This window comes from Oncorhynchus masou, chromosome 3 (assembly GCF_036934945.1).
Source record: "Oncorhynchus masou masou isolate Uvic2021 chromosome 3, UVic_Omas_1.1, whole genome shotgun sequence".
Classification (NCBI taxonomy): domain Eukaryota; kingdom Metazoa; phylum Chordata; class Actinopteri; order Salmoniformes; family Salmonidae; genus Oncorhynchus; species Oncorhynchus masou.
The window spans coordinates 5,606,374-5,633,894 of record NC_088214.1 but is presented as its reverse complement, the minus strand read 5'-3'; the positions used below and the strand labels follow the sequence as shown (position 1 = coordinate 5,633,894).

At 43.6% G+C, this 27,521-nt stretch overlaps 1 protein-coding gene and 1 pseudogene across 2 annotated transcripts in view; one reads left to right on the top strand and one right to left on the bottom strand.

The window, feature by feature from the left end:
- Positions 1–9,273, top strand: part of LOC135509135 (1-phosphatidylinositol 4,5-bisphosphate phosphodiesterase delta-1-like) — a 43,461-nt pseudogene extending 34,188 nt beyond the window's left edge.
- A 1,682-nt stretch (positions 9,274–10,955) lies between these two features.
- The window catches only part of LOC135509144 (CTD small phosphatase-like protein), a 50,194-nt gene continuing 33,628 nt past the window's right edge, over positions 10,956–27,521 (bottom strand). For both annotated transcript variants that reach the window (XM_064929549.1, XM_064929556.1), the window contains 5 exons: positions 27,155–27,256; positions 22,552–22,608; positions 19,471–19,563; positions 16,007–16,192; positions 10,956–15,769 (listed from right to left, as the gene is read on the bottom strand). In XM_064929549.1, the coding sequence (XP_064785621.1) occupies positions 15,644–15,769; positions 16,007–16,192; positions 19,471–19,563; positions 22,552–22,608; positions 27,155–27,256 (564 nt within the window). In that variant the 3' untranslated portion in view covers positions 10,956–15,643. The remainder of the gene's footprint in view (positions 15,770–16,006; positions 16,193–19,470; positions 19,564–22,551; positions 22,609–27,154; positions 27,257–27,521) is intronic.

The window sequence follows — 27,521 nt, the reverse complement described above, 5'->3', positions numbered from 1 at the left end:
CGTACATTTAGTCAACTCATTGACCTCGTACCCCTGCACATCGACTCAGTACTGGTACACCGTATATTTAGTCAACTCATTGACCTCGTACCCCTGCGCATCGACTCAGTACTGGTACACCGTACATTTAGTCAACTCATTGACCTCGTACCCCTGCACATCGACTCAGTACTGGTACACCGTACATTTAGTCAACTCATTGACCTCGTACCCCTGCACATCGACTCAGTACTGATACACCATATATTTAGCCAATTTATTGACCTCGTACCCCTGCACATCGACTCAGTACTGGTACACCGTACATTTAGTCAACTCATTGACCTCGTACCCCTGCACATTGACTCAGTACTGGTACACCGTACATTTAGTCAACTCATTGACCTCGTACCCCTGCACATCGACTCAGTACTGGTACACCGTACATTTAGTCAAATTATTGACCTCGTACCCCTGCACATCGACTCAGTACTGGTACACCGTACATTTAGTCAACTCATTGACCTCGTACCCCTGCACATCGACTCAGTACTGGTACACCGTATATTTAGTCAACTCATTGACCTTGTACCCCTGCACATCGACTCAGTACTGGTACACCGTACATTTAGTCAACTCATTGACCTCGTACCCCTGCACATCGACTCAGTACTGGTACACCGTACATTTAGCCAACTTATTGACCTCGTACCCCTGCACATCGACTCAGTACTGGTACACCGTACATTTAGCCAACTTATTGACCTCGTACCCCTGCACATCGACTCAGTACTGGTACACCGTACATTTAGCCAACTTATTGACCTCGTACCCCTGCACATCAACTCAGTACTGGTACACCGTACATTTTGTCAAATTATTGACCTCGTACCCCTGCACATCGACTCAGTACTGGTACACCGTGCATTGAGCCAAATTATTGGTCAGACTCATTCTCTGGCTTGTTGGTACATATCTCATTGACCTCGTACCCCGGCACATCGACTCAGTACTGGTACACCGTGCATTTAGTCAAATTATTGGTCAGACTCATTCTCTGGCTTGTTGGTACATATCTCATTGACCTCGTACCCCTGCACATCGACTCAGTACTGGTACACCATGCATTTAGCCAAATCATTGACCTCGTACCCCTGCACATCGACTCAGTACTGGTACACCGTACATTTAGCCAACTCATTGACCTCGTACCCCTGCACATCGACTCAGTACTGGTACACCGTACATTTAGCCAACTCATTGACCTCGTACCCCTGCACATCGACTCAGTACTGGTACACCATACATTTAGCCAAATTATTGTTACTCGTACCCCTGCACATCGACTCAGTACTGGTACACCGTACATTTAGCCAACTCATTGACCTCGTACCCCTGCACATCGACTCAGTACTGGTACACTGTGCATTTAGCCAAATTATTGACCTCGTACCCCTGCACATCGACTCAGTACTGGTACACCGTACATTTAGTCAACTCATTGACCTCGTACCCCTGCACATCGACTCAGTACTGGTACACCGTACATTTAGCCAACTCATTGACCTCGTACTCCTGCACATCGACTCAGTACTGGTACACCATACATTTAGCCAAATTATTGTTACTCGTACCCCTGCACATCGACTCAGTACTGGTACACTGTACATTTAGCCAACTCATTGACCTCGTACCCCTGCACATTGACTCAGTACTGGTACACCGTACATTTAGCCAAATTATTGTTACTCGTACCCCTGCACATCGACTCAGTACTGGTACACTGTGCATTTAGCCAAATTATTGTTACTCATTGTGTTTCTGTTATTACGTGTTTTACTTTTCTATTATTTCTCTATTTTCTACCTCTCTGTATTTCTGGGAACGACCCATACGACAGCATTTCACTGTTAGTCTACATATTGTTTTACCAAGCAATGTGACGAATAAAATTTTATTTTTTGTCACATATACAGTAGCTTGTGTGTTATCAACGTTCACTCTCTTATGACCACGTTTCCACATTGATGATGACAAAAACGCCGTTTTCCTCTGTGTCATTCCCAGATCATCTCAGCCCAGCAGCTTCCAAAAGTGAACCAGAAAAAGACATCCATTGTGGACGCGCTGGTCAAAGTGGAGATTCACGGGGTACCTGCTGACACCGCAGATAAAGAGACGCCATACATCGGGAACAATGGTATGAGAATTCACACACCCAAAGGGCTTAGCAAGTGACACTGTTCTGACCCGAATTCAACAATGCTCATTTAACTAGCAGATGTTTCTACCAATGTGTAACAAGGGGTGCTTTCTTGATTTTTGGACTGCTCAGGTTTCAACCCGATGTGGAATGAGAACTTTAAGTTTGATGTGTACGTGCCAGAGCTGGCCCTGGTCCGCTTTGTGGTCGAGGACCACGACTCTGTTACTGATAATGACTTCGTTGGACAGTTCACCGTACCATTCACCAGTTTACAGATGGGTAAGTTAGTAGTCATACCATTCACCAGTTTACAGATGGGTAAGTTAGTAGTCATACCATTCACCAGTTTACAGATGGGTAAGTTAGTAGTCATACCATTCACCAGTTTACAGATGGGTAAGTTAGTAGTCATACCATTCACCAGTTTACAGATGGGTAAGTTAGTAGTCATACCATTCACCAGTTTAGTAGCCATACCCTGCCATTCACATGTTTACAGATTAGTTAGAAGCTATACCCTGCCATTAACATGTTTACAGATTAGTTAGTAGTCATAATCTGCCATTCACATGTTTACAGATTAGTTAGAAGCTATACCCTGCCATTAACATGTTTACAGATTAGTTAGTAGTCATAATCTGCCATTCACATGTTTACAGATTAGTTAGTAGTCATACCCTGCCATGCACATGTTTACAGATTAGTTAGTAGCTATACCCTGCCATTCATGTGTTTACAGATTAGTTAGTAGCTATACCCTGCCATTCATGTGTTTACAGATTAGTTAGTAGCTATACCCTGCCATTCACGTGTTTACAGATTAGTAGTTAGTAGTCATACCCTGCCATTCACATGTTTACAGATTAGTTAGTAGCTATACCCTGCCATTCACGTGTTTACAGATTAGTTAGTAGCTATACCCTGCCATTATCATGTTTACAGATTAGTTAGTAGTCATACCCTGCCATTCACATGTTTACAGATTAGTTAGTAGCTATACCCTGCCATTCACATGTTTACAGATTAGTTAGTAGCTATACCCTGCCATTCACGTGTTTACAGATTAGTAGTTAGTAGTCATACACTGCCATTCACATGTTTACAGATTAGTTAGTAGTCATACCCTGCCATTCACATGTTTACAGATTAGTTAGTAGTCATACCCTGCCATTCACATGTTTACAGATTAGTTAGTAGTCACACCCTGCCATTCACGTGTTTACAGATTAGTTAGTAGCTATACCCTTCCATTCACGTGTTTACAGATTAGTTAGTAGTCATACCCTGCCTTTCACGTGTTTACAGATTAGTTAGTAGCTATACCCTGCCATTCACGTGTTTACAGATTAGTAGTTAGTAGTCATACCCTGCCATTCACATGTTTACAGATTAGTTAGTAGCTATACCCTGCCATTCACATGTTTACAGATTAGTTAGTAGTCATACCCTGCCATTCACATGTTTACAGATTAGTTAGTAGCTATACCCTGCCATTCACATGTTTACAGATTAGTTAGTAGCTATACCCTGCCATTCACATGTTTACAGATTAGTTAGTAGCTATACCCTTTGCCAGATGAGATCCTAACAGTACCTTCAGTGTTTTAATACACTGGCAAGAGTCGTCTTTCCAAAGTCTCAAAGTTCCAAAGTCCAAACTCAACCATTGGTTCTTTATTTTGATAGAAACGATTCTTAATCTACTAACACTGAAACCCCATACTATGCTTTTCCTGTCAGTGTGACTAGATGATAGGGAAGTAGTGTCTCCTCTCTGACACAGAGAACAGAGTCTTTGTCATAATGACAAGACTGTAAAGCTTTGTTTCGCTCTTTAACTACAGTACCAGTCAAAAGCTTGGACACACCATTTTCTACATTGTACAATAATAGTGAATACATCACAACTATGAAATTACACATTTGGAATCATGTAGTAACCCAAAAAGTGTTAAACAAATCAAAATAGATTTTAGAGTTTAGATTCTTCAAAGTAGCCACCCTTTTCAAGCACACTCTTGGAATTATCTCAACAAGCTTCGCGAGGAATGCTTTTCCATCAGTCTTGAAGGAATTCCCACATATGCTGAGCACTTGTTGGCTGCTTTTCCTTCATTCTGCGGTCCAACTCATCCCAAACCATCTTAATTGGGTTTTGCTTGGGTGATTGTGGAGGCCGGTCAACTGATGCAGGCGGCGCACAATTGGCCCAGCATTGTCCGGGTTAAGGTTTGGCCGGGGTAGGCCGTCATTGTAAATAGAAATGTGTTCTTAACTGACTTGCCTAATTAAATAAAGGTTAAATAAAAAATGCAGCATTCCATCACTTTCCTTCTTGGTCAAATAGCCCTTACACAGCCTGGAGGTGTATTTTGGGTAATTTTTTTGTTTTGTTTTGTTTTTTGTTGTTGAATTTTACCCCTTCTCCCGAATTTTGTGGTATCCAATTATTGTAGTAGCTACTATCTTGTCTCATCGCTACAACTCCCGTACGGGCTCAGGAGAGACGAAGGTTGAAATTCATGCGTCCTCCGATACACAACCCAACCAGCCGTACTGCTTCTTAACACAGCGCGCACCCAACACGGAAGCCGGCTGCACCAATGTGTTGGAGGGTACACCGTGCACCTGGCAACCTTGGCTAGCGCGCACTGTGCACTGCGCCCGGCCTGCCACAGGAGTCGCTGGTGTGTGATGAGACAAGGACATCCCTACCGACCAAGCCCTCCCTAACCCGGACGATGCTAGGCCAATTGTGCGTCGCCCCACGGACCTCCCGGTCGCGGCCGGTTACGACAGAGACTGGGCGCGAACCCAGGGACTCTGATGGCACAGCTGGCGCTGCAGTACAGCACTGCGCCACCCGGGAGGCCCTTGCTTTAGGTCATGTCCTGTTGGAAAACAAATGATAGTCCCAGGGTAGCCTAGTGGTTAGAGCGTTGGACTAGTAACCGAAAGGTTGCAAGTTCAATTCCCTGAGCTGACAAGGTACAAATCTGTCGTTCTGTCCCTGAACAGGCAGTTAACCCACTGTTCCTAGGTTGTCATTGAAAATAAGAATTTGTTCTTAACTGACTTGCCAAGTTAAATAAAGGTAAAACAAAAAAATACATAAAAAAATAAATAAGTGCAAACCAGATGGGATGGCGTATCGCTGCAGAATTCTGTGGTAGCCATGCTGGTTAAGTGTGCCTTGAATTCTAAATAAATCACAGACAGTGTCACCAGAAAAGTTCCCCAACACCATCAAACCTCCTCCTCCATCCTTCACGATGGGAAACACACATGATGAGATCCTCTGTTCACCTACTCTGCGTCAAACAAAGACATGGCGGTTGGGACCAAAAATCTCAAATTTGGACTCATCAGACAAAAGGACAGATATCCACCAGTCTAATGTCCAAGCAAGTCTCTTCTTCTCATTGGTGTCCTTTAGTAGTGGTTTCTTTGCAGCAATTTGACCATGAAGACCTGATTCACACAATCTCCTCTGAACAGTTGATGTTGAGATGTGTCTGTTACTTGAAGTCTGTGAAGCATTTATTTGAAGTGCAGTTAACTCTAATAAACGTATCCTCTGCTGCAGAGGTAACTCTGGGCCTTCCTTTCCTGTGGCGGTCCTCATGAGAGCCAGTTTAATGATAGCGCTTGATGGTTTTTGCGACTGCACTTGAAGAAACTTTCAAAGTTCTTGAAATTTTCTGGATTAACTAACCTTCATGCCTTAAACTAATGATGGACTGTAATTTATCTTTGCTCATTTAAGCTGTTCTTGCCATAATATGGACTTGATATTTTACCAAATAGGGCTATCTTCTGTATACCACCTCTTCCTTGTCATAACACAACTGATTGGCTCAAACGCATTACATTAAGAAGGAAAGAAATTCCCCAAATGAACTTTTAACAAGGCACAACTGTTCATTGAAATGCATTCCAGGTGACTACCTCATGAAGCTGGTTGAGAGAATGCCAAGAGTGTGCAAATCTGTCATCAAGGCAAAGGGTGCATACTTTGAAGAATCTCAAATATAAAATATATGAATATTTGTTTAACACTTTTTTGGTTACTACATGATTCCATATTTCATAGTTTTCACTATTATTCTACAATGTAGAAAATAGTAAAAAATAAAGGAAAAACTCTTGAATTAGTAGGTGTCCAAACTTTTGACTGGTACTGTATACACACTGACTGTTCATTGACTGAGACCCTTCTCTCCGTTTAGGATACAGACACGTGCCGTTACTCAACAAGGAAGGAGACCCCCTTCCCTCAGCAGGACTGTTCGTACACATCATGATCATGGATGCCTAAAACAATCCCTGTCCGAATGTGCCATAATCACCACTGTGACTATCGTCCAGTCCCAAACAGACCTTCAGCCCTATACCACTACACCCTAGGGCACTAAAGTGGATCTGAAATGATTGAATATGTGTCCTAGGTAGGAGGGGCTAGGGGTTGGTTTGGGATTTGGCCCTAGGGAGGCGGGGCTAGGGGTTGGTTTGGGATTGGGCCCTAGGGAGGCGGGGCTAGGGGTCGGTCTGGGCCCAGAGGACATCCTCCCCTTTTTGTAAAATAATTATAATTAGCTTATCGAATAGGCAAGAAGATTATCTGTAACAGTAGAACTCCATTTGAGTTTTTTTGTACTAGTATTTTAGGGAATTGTGACAAATGAACAAGTTTATCAAACTATCCCATCACAGGGGTTATACAAACCATTGTTTTTGTATACTCTGTATTATTATAGTGTTAAAACACTTTTCATTTTGGATCGTTGTATTTTTTTATTTTTTATGTCCACCATTTATTTTCTGTGTTGTATAATGAGTTTATTTAAATCAAGGTATTCAAATTATAATTTTAAGATAATTCATTGAATGAACAGTATTTGAAACCAACAAACAGACAAGATAATTTTTTTTACAAAAAGCATTTTTATTGTTATGAATCAATATCCACATTGTATACAGTCCATTCGGAAAGTATTCAGACCCCTTGACTTTTGCCACATTTTGTTATGTTACAGAAAGAAATGTTTTCCTTCATCAATCTACACACAATACCAAATGACAAAGTAAAAACAGGTTGAAATTTTTGCTAATTTGATTTAATTAAAAAAACAAACAAGAAATACCTTATTTACCCAAGTATTCAAACCCTTTGCTATGAGACTCGACATTGAGCTCAGGTGCGTCCTGTTTCCATTGATCATCCTTGAGATGTTTCTACAACTTGATTGGAGTCCACCTGTGGAAAATTCAAATGATTGGACATGATTTGAAAAGGCACAGACCTGTCTATATAAAAGGTCCCAGAGTTGACAGTGCATGTCAGAGCAAAAACCAAGCTCTGAGACAGGATTGTGTCAGATCTGGGGAAGGGTAACAAAAAAATTCTGCAACATTGAATTTCCCCAAGAACACAGTGGCCTACATCATTCTTTTTTTAAATGTAAACTTTATTTAACTAGGCAAGTCAGTTACAAACAAATTCTTATTTACAATGACAGCCTAGGAACAGTGGGATAACTGCCTTGTTCGGGGGGGCAGAAAGACAGATTTTTACCTTGTCAGCTCAGAGATTTGATCTAGCAACCTTTTGGTTACTGGCCCAACGCTCTAACCACTAGGCTACCTGCCGCCCCAAATTTTCAATGACGGCCTACCCCCGCCAAACCCGGACGACTCTGGGCCAATTGTGCGCCGCCCTATGGGATTCCGAATCATAGCCGGATGTGATACAGCCTGGATTCAAACCATGGACTGTAGTGATGCCTCTTGCACTTAGATGCAGTGCCTTAGATCGCCGCACCACTCGGGAGCCCAATTCTTAAATTGAAGAAGATTGGAACCACCAAAACTCTTCCTGGAGCTGGCCCCCCAGCCAAACTGAGCAATAGGGGAGAAGGGCCTTGGTCAGGGAGGTTACCAAGAACCCAATGGTCACCATGACAGAGCTCCAGAGTTCCTCTGTGGAGATGGGAGAGCCTTCCACACTATCTCTGCAGCACTACACTAATCAGGATTTTATGGTAGAGTGGCCAGATGGAAGCCACTCCTCAGTAAAAAGCACATGACAGCCCACTTGGAGTTTGCCAAAAGGCCCCTAAAGACTCCCAGACCATGAGAAACAATATTATCTGGTCTGATGAAACCAAGATTGAACTCTTTGTCACGTCTGGAGGAAACCTGGCACCATCCCTACGGTGAAGCCTGGTGGTGGCAGCATCATGCTGTAGGGATGTTTTTCAGCGGCAGGGACTGGGAGACTAGTCAGGATCGAGGGAAAGATGAACAGAGCAAAGTACAGAGGGATCCTTGATGAAAACCTGCTCCAGAGCGCTCAGGACTTCAGACTGGGGCAAAGGTTCACCTTCCAACAGGACAATGACTCTGAGCACACAGCCAAGACAATGCAGGAGTGGCTTCGGGACAAGTCTCAATGTCCTTGAGTGGCCCAGCCAGAGCCCAGACTTAAACCCGATCGAACATCTCCGGAGACCTGACAGAGCTTGAGGATCTGCAGAGAAGAATAAGAGAAACTACACAAATACATGTGTGCCAAGCTTGTAGCGTCCTACACAAGACTCGAGGCTGTAATCACTGCCAAAGGTACTTCAAGAAAGTACTGAGTCAAGGGTCTGAATACTTATACTTATGTAAACGTGATTAGTTTTTTTTATTTGTAATAAACTTGCAAAAACGTCTAAAAACCTGTTTTTTGCTTTGTCATTATGGGGTATTGTGCGTCGACTGATGAGAACACAAAACAAATGGTATCCCTTTTAGAATAAGGCTGTAACTTAACAAAATGTGGAAAAAGGTCAAGTGGTCTGAATACTTTCTAAATGCACTGTATGTGATATCAACCAAGTATAATATGTACATGTTTAATTTGTTCTGGGAAAATGCAATCTCTGATAAATTAAGAAAACAAATTAATTGTTTGTGCTATCAGTTGGTGTCAGTAATTCACAGTTAATCAAATGTCTTTTTATTCAACCGTTACTACCAAATATCTGTACTAATTATGAGTGTCGAGTGTGAGGAATTGCACTCATTAAATATTATATTACTTACTGTGTTCCATGGGTCACGTAAGTATTAGACAATGTAGAGTTGGGTACCACTGACTCTAGTCGACAAAAACACATCAAGCTGGCACTGTGTAACCGTGTAGTCCCTCAACTCCCCACTCTGCCCTTAAGATTATTCCTAATATTGAGTTGCCTCCCCATCAATTAGTCAGGTCATCAACTCTTAGGTGTCCAAAGTGTTCCACGGGGATGGTGGCACATATTGATTCCAATGCTTCCCAGTTGTATCAATTTGGCTCGATGTCCATTGGGTGTTGGACCATTCTTGATACACACAGGAAACTCAGCAGCGTTGCAGTTCTTGACAAACTGGTGTGCCTGGCACCTACTACCATACCCTATTCAAAAAAGGTACTTCAATATTTTGTCTTGCCCAATCACAAATAGGCCTACACAACCCATATCTCAAGGCTTAAATATCCTTCTTACACCCGTCTGTCTCCTCCTCTTCATCTTCGCCAGTGGAGGATGCTGAGGAGAGGACGGCTCATAGTAATGGCTGGAACGAAGCGAATGGAAAGGCATTAAAACACATGGAAACCTCGTCTTTCAAGTACTTGATACCATTCCAGCCATTACCACGAGCTTGTCCTCCCCAATTAAGGTGCCACCAACCTCCTGTGGTCTACACTGATTGAAGTGGATTTAACAAGGGACGTCAATAAGGGGGTCATAGCTTTCACCTGGATAGTCTGTCATGCAAAGAGCAGGTGTTGATAATCTTTTGTACTTATACTTAAATCGTCCGTCATTTAGTGAAAACCGATTCAACTTGCCAAGGGCTTATCAATCAATTGAGAAAAAAAAAGTGCAAAAAAAAACCCCACGACTTCTTATTTTCTTAAAAAGGTGTTTTATTGTGACGAGGAAGAAAATATGCTCCAAAATCATAATTACTGTAATAAATTTAAAAAAATAAATATTGTACAGCAATGTCCCTCTCTAACCTGCTGGGGTTTGAGACTCAGATGGAGTCACCACAGTTATTCAGTCTCACAGGAGGAGTGCTGATCTAGAAATCAGTTTAACCTTTTAAAAATCAATAATCAACAAGAATGGGGACCTGATCCTAGATCAGCACTAGTACTCGACACTAAATACAGGCCCAGATCTCTCGGTCACTTCAGTCTTCTCTGACGATCCTTTTGCTTCAATCAAACAATGTCTCGTCTAGCCTTACCTTAGCTTTAAACTGTTTAGCAATATATTAATCACAACTGACAAATCAATATCACAAGTCATGCCTGAAGGTATAGGTTGGTAGCTGGTAAGGGCCGGTATGGGCTAGTATGGGCCGGCTATGTGTTGTTAGGGGCCGTTATGTGTCGTTAGGGGCCGGTATGTGTCGTTAGGGAACGGTATGGGTCGGTAGGGAAAGGTATGGGTTGGTAGGGATCGGTATAGGTCGGTAGGGAACGGTATGGGTTGGTAGGGCATGAAATAAATATGCGGTATGAAGGTATGGGTTGGTAGGGGCCGGTATGTGTCGTTAGGGGCCGGTATGGGTAGGTAGGGAACGGTATGGGTTGGTAGGGCATGAAATAAATATGCGGTATGAAGGTATGGGTTGGTAGGGAACGGTATGGGTCGGTAGGGAACGGTATGGGTTGGTAGGGAACGGTATGGGTTTGTAGGGCATGAAATAAATATGCGGTATGAAGGTATGGGTTGCAATTAACATTTTATTACAATTGAAAGACGGCAAAGAAATGTTGATAGTGTGGAGAGTACAGGGTGAAAACAAAAACATGGACACTCAAAAGTACACCAATTAGAAGAGAAAGTAACACAAATAATCTGACAAAGAATACCAACTGAACTTCCCTGTGAGTTGAAATCGGAGACTGGTAGAAGACTGTGTTAAACAAGGAGGTGTGTGATCGTGTGTGACTGAATGCAGTGTCTGACACATCATGCATACACCTAGTCTTCATGTACAGTAACTAATCATTCAAGGGGTTTTCTTTATATAAAAAAAAGATTTTCTACATTGTAGAATAATAGCGAAGATGTCAAAACTATGAAATAACACGTGGAATCATATAGTAACCAAAAAAGTGTTAAATCAAAATATATTTTATATTTGAGATTCTTCAAAGTAGCCACCCTTTGCCTTGATGACAGCTTTGCACACTCTTGGCATTCTCTCAACCAGCTTCATGAGGTAGTCACCTGGAATGCATTTAAATTAACAGGTGTGTCTTGTTAAAAGTTCATTTGTGGAATTTCTTTCCTTCTTAATACGTTTGATACAGTTGTCTTGTGAGAAGTTAGCGGTGATATACAGAAGATAGCCCTATTTGGTAAAACACCAAAGTCCATATTATGGCAAGAACAGCTCAAATCTGCAAAGAGAAACGACAGGTCCATCATTACTTGAAGACATGAAGGTCAGTAAATCCGGAAAATGTCAAGAACTTTGAAAGTTTCTTAAAGTGCAGTCGCACTATAATGAAACAGGCTCTTATGAGGACCGCCACAGGAAAGGAAGACACAGAGTTACCTCTGTTGCAGAGGATAAGTTCATGAGAGAGTTATCAGTCTCAGAAATTGCAGACCAAAAATGTGAGATTTTTGGTTCCAACCGTTGAACGGATGATCTCTGCATGTGTGGTTCCAACCGTGAAGGATGGAGGTGTGATGCTGTAGGGGTGCTTTGATGGTGACACTGTCAGTGATTTATTTAGAATTCAAGGCATACTTAACCAGCATGGCTACCACATCACTCTGCAGGGAAACGCCATCCCATCTGGTTTGAGCTTAGTGGGTCTATCATTTGTTTTTTTCAACAGGACAATGACCCCATTTAACCAAGAAGGAGAGTGATGGAGTGCTGTATCAGATGGCCTGGCCTCCACAATCACCCGACCTCAACCCAATTGAGATGGTTTGGGATGAGTGAATGAAAAACTGGTTGAGAGAATGCCAAGAGTGTGCAAATCTGTCATCAAGGCAAAGGGTGGCTACTTTGAAGAATCTCAAATATAAAATATATTTTGATTTGTTTAACACTTTTTTGGTTACTACATGATTCCATATGGGTTATTTCATAGTTTTGATGTCGTCACTATTATTCTACAATGTAGAAAATAGTACAAATAAAGAAAAACCCTTGAATGAGTAGCTGTGTCCAAACTTTTGACTGGTACTGTAATGTGAGGTAAAAGAGTTCTGATTGAAAACGTAATTCAATAGATGTCGTCACCAACACCTGTTTTCTCAAAGTGTGCTAGAGATGTTAGTCATCACAGAGAGAGAGAGAGACGTTGCCGTGCTGAGAGAAGACAAATTAAAAACACCAGCTGGATAAACATGGGTAAAATGGGCAACTTTTTCAAAACCAAATACTGACAAAGGTAACTAGAAAAATATCACAATGATATGAACAACAGTTTCAGAGAGAGAGAGAGAGAGAGAGAGAGAGAGAGAGAGAGAGAGAGACAGAGAGAGACAGAGAGAGACAGAGAGAGACACAGAGAGAGAGAGAGAAACAGAGAGAGAGACACAGAGAGAGAGAGAGAGACACAGAGAGAGAGAGAGACACACAGAGAGAGAGAGACAGAGAGGTGAAACCCAGTAACACTTTCTATTACACTAAAGAGCATTCATTGCATTACAAACAAGTAACATATTGAAAGCATGACACCCCAATCATCAGCAATAATACACAAACATTATTATTAAAATGTCCATGTCAACAACCACAGGTTGACAATATGGTACACCAAGATCCCATAGGAGCTACCAACAGTAGCCTGCCTACCAAAATCACTGTGCCAACCATTAAACGCAGCGGGTGACCGTCCTATTGCTTCTGAACAGATCATCATTTTCTGTTCCATTTCTCGAACTAATCGCACCAACCGTCGACACCCAGCAGATGATCACGTGACCACCTGCTGCTTTTACCCATTGGTCAGGACATTGTGTTTCTTCCTGGTCTATGATGTTATAGCTAGACTAGATACCTTGGGATTCATGACGGAGAATTGCTTTAAGGCATTATTACCATGCCGAGGTATCCTGCGGTCCTTTAGCAGTGCCCAGAGTGTTACAACAGAACCTGCATTCACTGTTCAGACTCCTACACAATGAGATGGGAGAGACAGGAGTTTTCCCTAACCTAATCAGATCAGAGAGTCAAGTCAACCAGCTTTTAGTTTCTTTTGAATTCCATGTATGGAACAACCTACAGAGTTCTCTACAACAGGATGTCCATGTATGGAACAACCTACAGAGTTCTCTACAACAGGATGTCCATGTATGGAACAACCTACAGAGTTCTCTACAACAGGATGTCCATGTATGGAACAACCTACAGAGTTGTCTACAACAGGATGTCCATGTATGGAACAACCTACAGAGTCTCTACAACAGGATGTTCTGGTGCCTCTCGGCAGTTCAACATGTTGAATGGGGACCACCTTGCTGAGGAATGTGACTGTTTTTTCTTGAAAATGTATTTGTAAATTGTTGAATTTGTATTGTATTTTGTAACGCGCCAAAATAAATTAATACAACAGGCCCTAGTAATAGCCAATAACAACAGGCCCTAGTAATAGCCAATAACAACAGGCCCAAGTAATAGCCAATAACAACAGGCCCAAGTAATAGCCAATAACAACAGGCCCTAGTAATAGCCAATAACAACAGGCCCTAGTAATAGCCAATAACAACAGGCCCTAGTAATAGCCAATAACAACAGGCCCTAGTTATAGCCAATAACAATGGGGCCAGAGTATTTCCTGATCAGGTCACATGGTACGGGGGAAAAACAAACACTCTGTCCTAACACTGACCCAGGTTGAGTCTCCTGAAAGTTATTGCCCATGGTTACAGTACTGTTTCCGTGTGTGTCCTCAGGACTCAAGTCAGGCACTGCGGTGAGGAGAAACATGGCACTCTACCCATTAGAATACTGTACAACATCAGGACCGCATCCCAAACTACACCCTAACTCCAATGTCGTGCACTACTTTGGACCATGGTCAACAGTAGTGCACTAAATAGGGAATAGGGTGCCATTTGGGACGTAATTCAGATCACTGGAAACAATGAGAGGGATACCATGGCAACAGTTTACCACTGGGGGGGGGGGATTTGTAGGGGTTACCGCCTCCCGAAGGATATTTCTTGTTTGTTGCTAGACTTATATCCATGTGCAGAAATAAAATGATAAAGTTAAAAACTAGCAGACTAAAATAATTAACTGGATTGCTAACAAAGTAGGATTCATTCACTTCAAAACATAACTGAATGGCATTCGTTAACTGGCAAAACTCCTTAAAATAGACAGAGCTAAACCCCAACTTAGATTTTAACTATTGAAATCACTTTTTGGCAAAAACGAATAAAAGAAATACATTGAGAAATGTTGGCACAAATTCAACTATGGTTCAGGATGTTTTTACCAAAATTCAGCCTAATTGCTATGTAGAAAGTTACATATTCCTTTGCTTCTTAAAACAAATTAACCATAATACACTATTCTAAGGTATAGTGAAGACAGCAAGATAAAGAGAAAATAAAACGCTTATATGGTGTCAAAAAGAAGAGAATATAACGTGTAACCAATACAAGGTATGACAACCTCCTAAAATAACACCAGTGGTTTGTTATAAAGAATCATAGCGGTCTCCATTTTAAAGTATAGACAGAATTCAATAAAAAGACTGAAGAAGTATTCTGAAAATATGCCATGTACAAAATATCTCCTCATAACCACATTCAAACAAGGCACTTCATTTCGGTAAGAAAAGGAAAACAGTAAAATCACAGTCCTTTCAAACTACCAGACACTGCCTGATGCATAGCAACAATACAAGGACCTAATACTCAGACTGAATTTATCGGTTATCTTCACAACAACAACAAAAAAAAAAAAAACATTTCCACTCAAAATATAGATTTTTGGTTAAAAGTAACAACTCTGCCTGTTAGTCGGTGTCACAACACAAGACTAGAGTTTCTTCCTTTGCGTCCATTCCCTCGAATCAAAAACGCATTCTGCCGCTCCATACAAATCTTCTAACCGATGATGTCACAGTCGAGCTTCCTGGTTCCGCCACTGTGCTCCATGGGAGTTGGAGTATTCTCCACTCTGACTACAGTGAGCCCCCAGCCTCTAGGGGAGGATACCATAGCGGAGAGAGGTGTACTGTTTGGGGTGTCTGGTGTTGGGTTACACACTACAATCCACAGTGTGACTCCAGGTTGCCCCTAGGGGCCGGAGGCCGGGAAATCTGTCGAAGCCTGAGCGATGGTGTGTCGTTAAAGAGGCAGAGTGAGAGAGAAAGAGAGAAAGAGAGAGAGAGAGAGAGAGAGAAAAGAGGAAGATGGGGTTACCCTGGTGCTACCTGCCCCGGAGGTTCTGCAACACACCATACACCTCTTCCTCTCTGCTCAGGCCCTCGAAGAAGGGCAGCAGGTCCTGTAGCTCTGTGTCGCTTAGATCATCAAACCACGACTGGACCGGCACCTGAGGAGACAGACCGCACATGCTGGTTCAGTTGGATCTACTGTGTGTAATGACTTTTGGTTCCGGCCCTGCACTAAACACACCTGATTCAAGTGATCAACGTCTAGATCAGCGTGTGTTAGAGCAGGGCTGGAGTAAAAACCTAGGCGGAGTCAGTAGCTCCAAAGGAAGATCATGAGGCCAGTGGCAGGAGAGTTGTCTGCCACACACACACAGAGGTGTAACTAGCGAACTCACAGCGTTCTCGGGGTGGAAGATGTAGGAGGCAGGAGAGTTGTCCAGTATGATGACGTTACTGAGCTCTCTACCCAGCCTGCTTAGGTCCTTAACATAGTTCCCCCGGTGAAACACACATGACTCCCGGAACAGACGGGCTCGGAACACACCCCATTGGTCCAGAAGATCCGCCACAGGGTCAGCATACTGGACACACACGGGTCAAAAAGGTTACTACTACAGGTCAGGGGTCAGACATCAAAAGGTCAAAGAAGACACTGTACAGTGATGGAAGCAGGAAGCTCTGAAGCTACCGTGTTACAACTACCATTAACTAGCCTGTTAGTGCAATCATGCTATCAAACCTTTTGCACGAAAAGGAGTGACATGATGGCACAAACAGACTGGTACGCAGGCTAGACTAGCACATCTTAGTGATTTAATGCAGCTGCTTACTGACATGGTTGGTAGTCTCCGTAGGACAGGGAGATCCCACTACTGAAGGGTAGGAAACTTTGAAAATGGGAGACGCTCATTTACCACACAGACAGTTGACACTTGCCCAGACAGAGATCGGCTCAAAGAGATGGACAAGAGGAGGGAGTAGATAGATATTAACACAGGAAGAAAAGGAGGGAGTAGATAGATATTAACACATGAAGAAAAGGAGGGAGTAGATAGATATTAACACAGGAAGAAAAGGAGGGAGTAGATAGATATTAACACAGGAAGAAAAGGAGGGAGTAGATAGATATTAACACAGGAAGAAAAGGAGGGAGTAGATAGATATTAACACAGGAAGAAAAGGAGGGAGTAGATAGATATTAACGCAGGAAGAAAAGGAGGGAGTAGATAGATATTAACACAGGAAGAGCAGATATTAACACAGGAAGAGCAGAAGACAGGAGGTGGGACAGAAGAAACAGAAACCTAAACAATGAGAACAGAGCCATGTCCCAAATGGCACCCTATTCCTTACTACTAGAGTATGCACCCTATTCCCTATAGTGGACTACTAGAGTATGCACCCTATTCCTTAGAGTGGACTACTAGAGTATACACCCTATTCCCTATAGTGGACTACTAGAGCATGCACCCTATTCATTATAATGGACTACTAGAGTATGCACCCTATATTTGACTACTAGAGTATGCACCCTATTCCCTATAGTGGACTACTAGAGTATGCACCCTATTCCCTATAGTGGACTACTAGAGTATGCACCCTATAGTTGACTACTAGAGTATGCACCCTATACTCTATAGTGGACTACTAGAGTATGCACCCTATAGTTGACTACTAGAGTATGCACCCTATTCTCTATAGTGGACTACTAGAGTATGCACCCTATTCCCTATAGTAGACTACTAGAGCATGCACCCTATTCATTATAATGGACTACTAGAGTATGCACCCTACTCCCTAGAGTGGACTACAAGAGTATGGACCTTATTCCCTATTGTAGTCTACAGATTATGCACCCTATTCCCTATAGTAGACTACTAGAGAATGCACCCTATTCCCTATAGTGGACTACTAGAGTATTCACCCTATAGTAGACTACTAGAGTATGCACCCTATTCCCTACATTGGACTAGTATAGTATTCACCCTATTCCCTAAAGTGGACTACTAGAGTATGCACCCTATTCCCTATAGTAGACTACTAGAGTATGCACCCTATTCCCTATAGTGGACTACTAGAGTATGCATCCTATTCCCTATAGTAGACTACTAGAGTATGCACCCTATTCCCTATAATGGACTACTAGACTATACACCCTATTCCCTTCAGTGGACTACTAGAGTATGCACCCTATTCCCTATAGTAGTCTACCAGAGTATGCATCCTATTCCCTATAGTGGACTACTAGAGTATGCATCCTATTCCCTATAGTAGACTACTAGAGTATGCACCCTATTCCCTATAATGGACTACTAGACTATACACCCTATTCCCTTCAGTGGACTACTAGAGTATGCACCCTATTCCCTATAGTGGTCTACTAGAGTATGCACCCTATTGTAGTCGACAGAGTATACACCCTATTCCCTATAGTGGACTACTAGAGTATGCACCCTATAGTGGACTACTAGAGTATGTACCCTATTCCCTATAGTGAACTACAAGAGTACGCACCCTATTCCCTATAGTGGACTACTAGAGTATGCACCCTATTGTAGTCGACAGAGTATACACCCTATTCCCTATAGTGGACTACTAGAGTATGCACCCTATAGTGGACTACTAGAGTATGTACCCTATTCCCTATAGTGAACTACAAGAGTACGCACCCTATTCCCTATAGTGGACTACTAGAGTATGCACCCTATTCCCTATAGTAATCTACTAGAGTACGCACCCTATTCCCTGTAGTGGACTACTAAGAGTATGTACCCGATTCCCTATAGTTGACTACTAGAGTATGCACCCTATTCCCTATAGTGGACTACTAGAGTATACACCCTATTCCCTATAGTAGACTACTAGAGTATGCACCCTATTCCTTATAGTGGACTACTAGAGGATGCACCCTATTCCCTATAGTAGACTACTAGAGTATGCACCCTATTCCCTATAGTAGACTACTAGAGTATGCACCCTATTCCTTATAGTAGACTACTAGAGTATGCACCCTATTCCCTATAGTAGACTACTAGAGTATGCACCCTATTCCCTATAGTGGACTACTAGAGGATGCACCCTATTCCCTATAGTGGACTACTAGAGTATGCACCCTATTCCCTATAGTGGACTACTAGAGGATACACCCTATTCCCTATAGTGGACTACTAGAGGATGCACCCTATTCCCTATAGTAGACTACTCGAGTATGCACCCTATTCCCTATAGTGGACTACTAGAGGATGCACCCTATTCCCTATAGTGGACTACTAGAGGATGCACCCTATTCCCTATAGTAGACTACTCGAGTATGCACCCTATTCCCTATAGTGGACTACTAGAGGATGCACCCTATTCCCTATAGTGGACTACTAGAGGATGCACCCTATTCCCTATAGTAGACTACTCGAGTATGCACCCTATTCCCTATAGTGGACTACTAGAGGATGCACCCTATTCCCTATAGTAGACTACTCGAGTATGCACCCTATTCCCTATAGTGGACACCTAGAGGATGCACCCTATTCCCTATAGTAGACTACTCGAGTATGCACCCTATTCCCTATAGTGGACTACTAGAGGATGCACCCTATTCCCTATAGTGGACTACTCGAGTATGCACCCTATTCCCTATAGTGGACTACTAGAGGATGCACCCTATTCCCTATAGTGGACTACTAGAGGATGCACCCTATTCCCTATAGTAGACTACTCGAGTATGCACCCTATTCCCTATAGTGGACTACTAGAGGATGCACCCTATTCCCTATAGTAGACTACTCGAGTATGCACCCTATTCCCTATAGTAAACTACCAGAGTATGTCAGACAAGTGACAAAGGATTAGTTGTTGAAAGTACCTTTGCGAGACTAGCCGTGAAGAGAACACATTCAAACAGCTCTCCCATCTTCTGCAGGAACTCATCCACATGAGGTCTCTTCAGCACGTACACCTGCAACCACAGATTAATATAGGATGATTCAAAACAAAAAAAACACGTGTTTTATGTGAGAAGTAGGCATTTGTCTGAAGCAGGAAAACAATGGAAATTCACATGAGCACCACAATGCCTACCCCACTCATGCTCTGCCAAGGTTTTCAGCACACAGCTTTGACCTACTACTGAACCTACTGCATGTTGGTCTATTGCACTTCAAACAGTGTGAATGCAGGTTGTTTCGGATTCAAAACTTCTCAAAACAGCCTAATCATCTAATTTCCTTGGTTTTTACACCAGAAGGTGTGAAACACAACATCATTACACAACATTATAATACAGCAATACAAGTCAAGTAAAAAGTACACAAAAATAACAAATGGCAACAGAAATAATGCAGTTGTTCGTATTTATTTAACATGAACAGCTGATTTTCCAGAGAGAAGGGGGGGGGGGGAAAAAAAAACCACAACAGAAAACCATTTAAGCCAATAAGGAGAAATCAGGGTAAATGTTCCAGCTCTCTTTTAACAAGACAATATGAGGAAGGAGGAAGTTCCTGGAAAATACACACAAGAGTCACCATGTAGCCTTCCCACTCACTGTTTACATACTGTGGCGTACAGCAGGTCAGCCACCAGGGGGAGACTCGTCGAGGCCTGCTGACAGACGGAGGATACATCACGAGGCGATGGCTCCATCTGCTGGACGTGCCAGGTCACGACGGGCTCTCTGGCCAGGACTAATTGGGGCTGATTGGGGATCGGTGAGTAATCAAGGGCTGATTGCTCACCAGCTGTTCAAGTCCCATAATGCTGCCAGAAGGGCAACACACAGGGAAGAGACTAGGGGAGGAAAGGACTCCTGTATATTTGGGGATGGTAACAGGAGTGAGTTCAGTGTTTGATCCTCACAGGAAACAGCAAGACCTGATCCCGGAGAGGGTCTCCTGGGGGATACAGTAAGACCCAGAGCCCAGAAGACGGGATCCTGGAGAGGGACTCCTGGGGGATACAGTAAGACGGGATCCTGGAGAGGGACTCCTGGGGGATACAGTAAGACCCAGAGCCCAGAAGACGGGATCCTGGAGAGGGACTCCTGGGGGATACAGTAAGACGGGATCCTGGAGAGGGACTCCTGGGGGATACAGTAAGACCCGGAGCCCAGAAGACGGGATCCTGGAGAGGGACTCCTGGGGGATACAGTAAGACGGGATCCTGCAGAGGGTCTCCTGGGGGATACAGTAAGACGGGATCCTGCAGAGGGACTCCTGGGGGATACAGTAAGACCCAGAGCCCAGAAGACGGGATCCTGGAGAGGGACTCCTGGGACTCCTGGGACCTGGATACAGTAAGACGGGATCCTGGAGAGGGTCTCCTGGGGGATACAGTAAGACCCAGAGCCCAGAAGACGGGATCCTGGAGAGGGACTCCTGGGGGATACAGTAAGACGGGATCCTGGAGAGGGACTCCTGGGGGATACAGTAAGACCCAGAGCCCAGAAGACGGGATCCTGGAGAGGGACTCCTGGGGGATACAGTAAGACCCAGAGCCCAGAAGACGGGATCCTGGAGAGGGACTCCTGGGGGATACAGTAAGACCCAGAGCCCAGAAGACGGGATCCTGGAGAGGGACTCCTGGGGGATACAGTAAGACCCAGAGCCCAGAAGACGGGATCCTGGAGAGGGACTCCTGGGGGATACAGTAAGACGGGATCCTGGAGAGGGTCTCCTGGGGGATACAGTAAGACCCAGAGCCCAGAAGACGGGATCCTGGAGAGGGACTCCTGGGGGATACAGTAAGACGGGATCCTGGAGAGGGACTCCTGGGGGATACAGTAAGACCCAGAGCCCAGAAGATGGGATCCTGGAGAGGGACTCCTGGGGGATACAGTAAGACCCAGAGCCCAGAAGACGGGATCCTGGAGAGGGACTCCTGGGGGATACAGTAAGAACCGGAGATTTTAAAAAGTGTGTAGAGAGGTCGTGGCGCTCCGTCAATCAGCTGGTGTACGCATTTCAGGGAACACAATCCTCCCACCTTGCCATTAAGCAGCGTGTCCCTGGGATGTAGCGTAGGAGGTGGCGCAGTAGTAAACACACCAGTCTCTGTCCAATGGTACTCAAAGATGCTCTTTAACATCGTGTGTGTGTGTCGGGACTGTGTCAAAACTACGCACGGAAGAATGGTCATAATGTCTCCTCCTAGAAGCGAACCCAGGACCTTCAGATCCCATGGCGACGACGTTAAAACAAACGCGGTCGTGAACGGATTATCTTGACACGATTTAAAATGGACAGTCTGGTGATGACAGGAAGCATTTGTTGATCACTCACTACTCAGCATTTATTTATATTGCTTGGTAAAATGTTTTATTTATTAGCAAGCATGGCATTTTCTTTTCACTGCACAAAGGTTATGCAGGCAAGCAATGGTGTTGGTGTTATTTAACCTGGGTGCACCTGTACAGATATAATAGTAGGAAGATTTGAATTTAACATTGAGCTTCAACCAATGCCATATACTATAACACCTACAACCAGTGTTTTGGGGTCATACACCTGAAACCAGTCAGAATTACATCAACTACAATCACTGGTCATACACACATTAAGTCAAACAATCAGACCGCTCTCCTCTTACTCTTTCCCAGACCAGTAGCCGCCACCCAGTTCAAGTAATCATGAATAGGCCAACCAGGATACACACAGCCTATCCTGGATTACTTGAACTGGGTCACAACCTTTGTCCTCCTCCTCCTCCTCTTCTTCTTCTTCTTCTTCTGGAGTTGAGCTCAGAGGAACTGGGAGCAACAGTGGAACATTTGGTCGGATTTTGAAAGACTTGTGAAAATATAAAACTTTTTAACATTTTGTCTTCTATAAAAGTAAAATTGGTCATTTCTGACAACACCGTTGGAGACACTAATGACTCCGGTGCACATAATGAAATAAGCAGGATTTAAAAGTGAATAAAGACAGAGACAGTAGTGATCCTACAGTACCTGATGAACTGTGCCATCTATCTCCACGGGCACTATGAAGTCAGCATTGCTAATGGGCTGTAAGAGAGAAGAGATAAAAAAACACAACATGTCAGAGTGTCTCAGAAACTGTTCCACAGTGGTGTAATACAACAGTCATACAGCAGAGGGAGAGCTTGCACAGTGCCATAGATATTAGGCCATTCAGTCGCCTTCAAGAAAGGAAAACGAATCTTCTCCTGGCCCCTTTTAAGTATTATTCTCCTCCTCCTTCCCCTTTTCCGACAAAACAAAATCTCTATTTCTCTCTGCCTTTCTCTCTAACAAACTATAGGACAGAGAGAGAGAGAGAGAAACTGCACCAAGTAGAAGAGAGGAGGAGAAGAGGGGGATTACGAGAAAGATATTCTGGATAATGACACCAGAGGCCAAGCAAGGTCACTGTTAGTCAACAGTCTCTCTGTGAACTACAGTCTATCCCTGCTACTGCTGTTGACTCTCTAACATGGGACAGAACAGTCTCTACTGCTGTTGGCTCTCTAACATGGAACAGAACAGTCTCTACTGCTGTTGACTCTCTAACATGGGACAGAACAGTCTCTACTGCTGTTGACTCTCTAACATGGAACAGAACAGTCTCTACTGCTGTTGGCTCTCTAACATGGAACAGAACAGTCTCTACTGCTGTTGACTCTCTAACATGGGACAGAACAGTCTCTACTGCTGTTGACTCTCTAACATGGAACAGAACAGTCTCTACTGCTGTTGACTCTCTAACATGGGACAGAACAGTCTCTACTGCTGTTGACTCTCTAACATGGGACAGAACAGTCTCTACTGCTGTTGACTCTCTAACATGGGACAGAACAGTCTCTACTGCTGTTGGCTCTCTAACATGGGACAGAACAGTCTCTACTGCTGTTGGCTCTCTAACATGGGACAGAACAGTCTCTACTGCTGTTGGCTATCTAACATGGGACAGAAGTCTCTACTGCTGTTGACTCTAACATGGGACAGAACAGTCTCTACTGCTGTTGACTCTCTAACATGGGACAGAACAGTCTCTACTGCTGTCTACTGCTGTTGACTCTCTAACATGGGACAGAACAGTCTCTACTGCTGTTGACTCTCTAACATGGGACAGAACAGTCTCTACTGCTGTTGACTCTCTAACATGGAACCGAACAGTCTCTACTGCTGTTGGCTCTCTAACATGGAACAGAACAGTCTCTACTGCTGTTGGCTCTCTAACATGGAACAGAACAGTCTCTACTGCTGTTGACTCTAACATGGGACAGAACAGTCTCTACTGCTGTTGACTCTAACATGGGACAGAACAGCCTCTACTGCTGTTGACTCTCTAACATGGGACAGAACAGTCTCTACTGCTGTTGACTCTCTAACATGGGACAGAACAGTCTCTACTGCTGTTGACTCTCTAACATGGAACAGAACAGTCTCTACTGCTGTTGGCTCTCTAACATGGGACAGAACAGTCTCTACTGCTGTTGGCTCTCTAACATGGGACAGAACAGTCTCTACTGCTGTTGGCTCTCTAACATGGGACAGAACAGTCTCTACTGCTGTTGACTCTCTAACATGGGACAGAACAGTCTCTACTGCTGTTGACTCTCTAACATGGGACAGAACAGTCTCTACTGCTGTTGGCTCTCTAACATGGGACAGAACAGTCTCTACTGCTGTTGGCTCTCTAACATGGGACAGAACAGTCTCTACTGCTGTTGGCTCTCTAACATGGGACAGAACAGTCTCTACTGCTGTTGACTCTCTAACATGGGACAGAACAGTCTCTACTGCTGTTGACTCTCTAACATGGGACAGAACAGTCTCTACTGCTGTTGGCTCTAACATGGGACAGAACAGTCTCTACTGCTGTTGGCTCTCTAACATGGGACAGAACAGTCTCTACTGCTGTTGGCTCTCTAACATGGGACAGAACAGTCTCTACTGCTGTTGACTCTCTAACATGGGACAGAACAGTCTCTACTGCTGTTGACTCTCTAACATGGGACAGAACAGTCTCTACTGCTGTTGACTCTCTAACATGGGACAGAACAGTCTCTACTGCTGTTGACTCTCTAACATGGGACAGAACAGTCTCTACTGCTGTTGACTCTCTAACATGGGACAGAACAGTCTCTACTGCTGTTGACTCTCTAACATGGGACAGAACAGTCTCTACTGCTGTTGACTCTCTAACATGGGACAGAACAGTCTCTACTGCTGTTGGCTCTAACATGGGACAGAACAGTCTCTACTGCTGTTGGCTCTAACATGGGACAGAACAGTCTCTACTGCTGTTGACTCTCTAACATGGGACAGAACAGTCTCTACTGCTGTTGACTCTAACATGGAACAGAACAGTCTCTACTGCTGTTGACTCTCTAACATGGAACAGAACAGTCTCTACTGCTGTTGGCTCTCTAACATGGGACAGAACAGTCTCTACTGCTGTTGGCTCTCTAACATGGGACAGAACAGTCTCTACTGCTGTCTACTGCTGTTGACTCTCTAACATGGAACAGAACAGTCTCTACTGCTGTTGGCTCTCTAACATGGGACAGAACAGTCTCTACTGCTGTCTACTGCTGTTGACTCTCTAACATGGGACAGAACAGTCTCTACTGCTGTTGACTCTCTAACATGGGACAGTTGGTTATCTATAAACTCTGACTGCTTTACAAACACACAGTGCTGCCAGCTCACAGCAGACACATCCTGGAGCTGTCCTACTGGAAGTTGTTGAGGAGGACACAGAGGTCTGTAAAGGAGAAAGGAAACGGTGACGCGCTCTCTGCTGTTTTATCTGCAGCTCAGACTGCTTTTAGTGACGAGAGAGAAATGCTTTTTGAAGTCAGTTCGATTCTTAAAAAAACAAAAATTAGTTTTCAATTTCGGTTTCAATTATTTGGGTTGAATGCTGCAACACAGAATAAAACAATGAATAAAAGTCCCATGAGGGGAGCGACTGCCCATTATTGCTGATCACTTATCACCACTTTATATATTTCAGTTGTTGTATACATTACATTTGTCTTATTTGATGACTTATTTCATTCCAAGTCATCTCATCTCTGTAGAGCTGCTGTCTGACAAAATCACTATTTAGTAGTTCTTCAAAGTAATAAAGGCATACTTTTATGACTGCTGAACACCAACTATCAACCACCCAGATCATGTATTTTCAGGTAGAGACACCTGGTGAAGCAACAGCTGCTCTCTATATTACCTCAAGATCACGATACGTCGCTAAGCAACAGCTGCTCTCTATATCACCTCACGATATGTCGCTAAGCAACAGCTGCTCTCTATATCACATGATCACGATACGTCGCTAAGCAACAGCTGCTCTCTATATCACATGATCACGATACGTCGCTACGCAACAGCTTCTCTATATCACATGATCACGATATGTCGCTAAGCAACAGCTGCTCTCTATCACCTCACGATACGTCGCTACGCAACAGCTGCTCTATATCACATGATCACGATACGTCGCTACGCAACAGCTGCTCTATATCACATGATCACGATATGTCGCTAAGCAACAGCTGCTCTCTATCACCTCACGACACATCGCTAAGTAACAGCTGCTCTATATCACCTCATGATCGGGCATTCTTCTCTCTTCTGTAGCAGTCGTAAAAGTAACACAGACCGGACAAGTGCGCGCGCACTGGATTATGGTCATTGTAGTTAATTACCACATTTTATGCGCTAAACTATGAAGAATTTGGCTTGTTGGAAACTACAACTCCCTACTACATCGCACAACTCAGGCTGTATCTGATCAATCTCGAGAGAAAACAATGCAATGCGCGTACTGAGCTCTCAGGAAGAAAAACAAAAACCAAATGAAATACAACTAATTGAACCGACATCTGTCAATTAGTTGTTTATTAAAACGCGAAAAATGAATATGGCTCAGAACGAAGTACTTTATAAATCCACGGTCTAATGTACGTGTAACCTTCATGATTACAATGAACAGACGGAGAGCAGTGGATCTAAGGGACCTGAATGTAAAGAGGGAACTGTAGGTGAAGTCTACACATTACGACAAAGGCAAGATGAGCCTCATTCAACATACTATTTATTTTGTATTTAACTAGGCAAGTCAGTCAAGAACAAATTCTTATTTTACAACGACGGCCATACGTTGGCCAAACCCGGACGACGCTGGGGCAAAATTGTGCGCCGCCCTGTGGGACTCCCAATCACGGCCGGTTGTGATACAGCCTGGAATCGAACCAGGGTCTGTAGTGACGCCTCTAGCACTGAGATGCAGTGCCTTAGACCGCTGCACCACTCGGGTGAAGGCTGATGAGGGGAGAATTAAAGTGGGAATCGTGTAGCAGTCTGTGCAGCAGACAGACAGGCATGAATTCAGGAGAAACCAATTAGATAGCTCTTCAAAGCGCGATGGAGTCTTGAGTGAGAGGCCAGCCCAGCCAATGTGCCGAGTACCAAGTTCAACTTTGTCTCAGAGGAAAATTGGTTTTGCAGAAATAATCTAACATAAAACATGAAAACTATACATTGATAATACCAGCCTACCAGGGCTTAATTAAAAAAAAAAAAAAAATATATTATTTTTTACCTTGAATGAGCTGTGTACCAATGTCTCATCCAAGTCGATCACTACACACTTCTTCCCATAGTCTGATATGTTCATCTCTGGTAGGAGGAATTTGGCTGGAGGCTGAAGGAGAGAGAGAAGATATGTTAGAGAAGGAGAGGGAGGTAGAGTAGAGAAAGAGAGGAGAGAAAGAGAGGAGAGAGAAAGAGATGAGAGGGAGAGATGATAGTGCATAATCAACACATTGAGATATCATTAGTTAAACGTGTGTGAGGCAGGGTGGATTAGCAGCCCAGTGTTAATAGTGAGTCTGGTGTTTCCCATGACGTAAGATTAAGGGAGAGAAACATGAACACTAGCTAACACTGTGCTGGAACGGTCTGCTGGT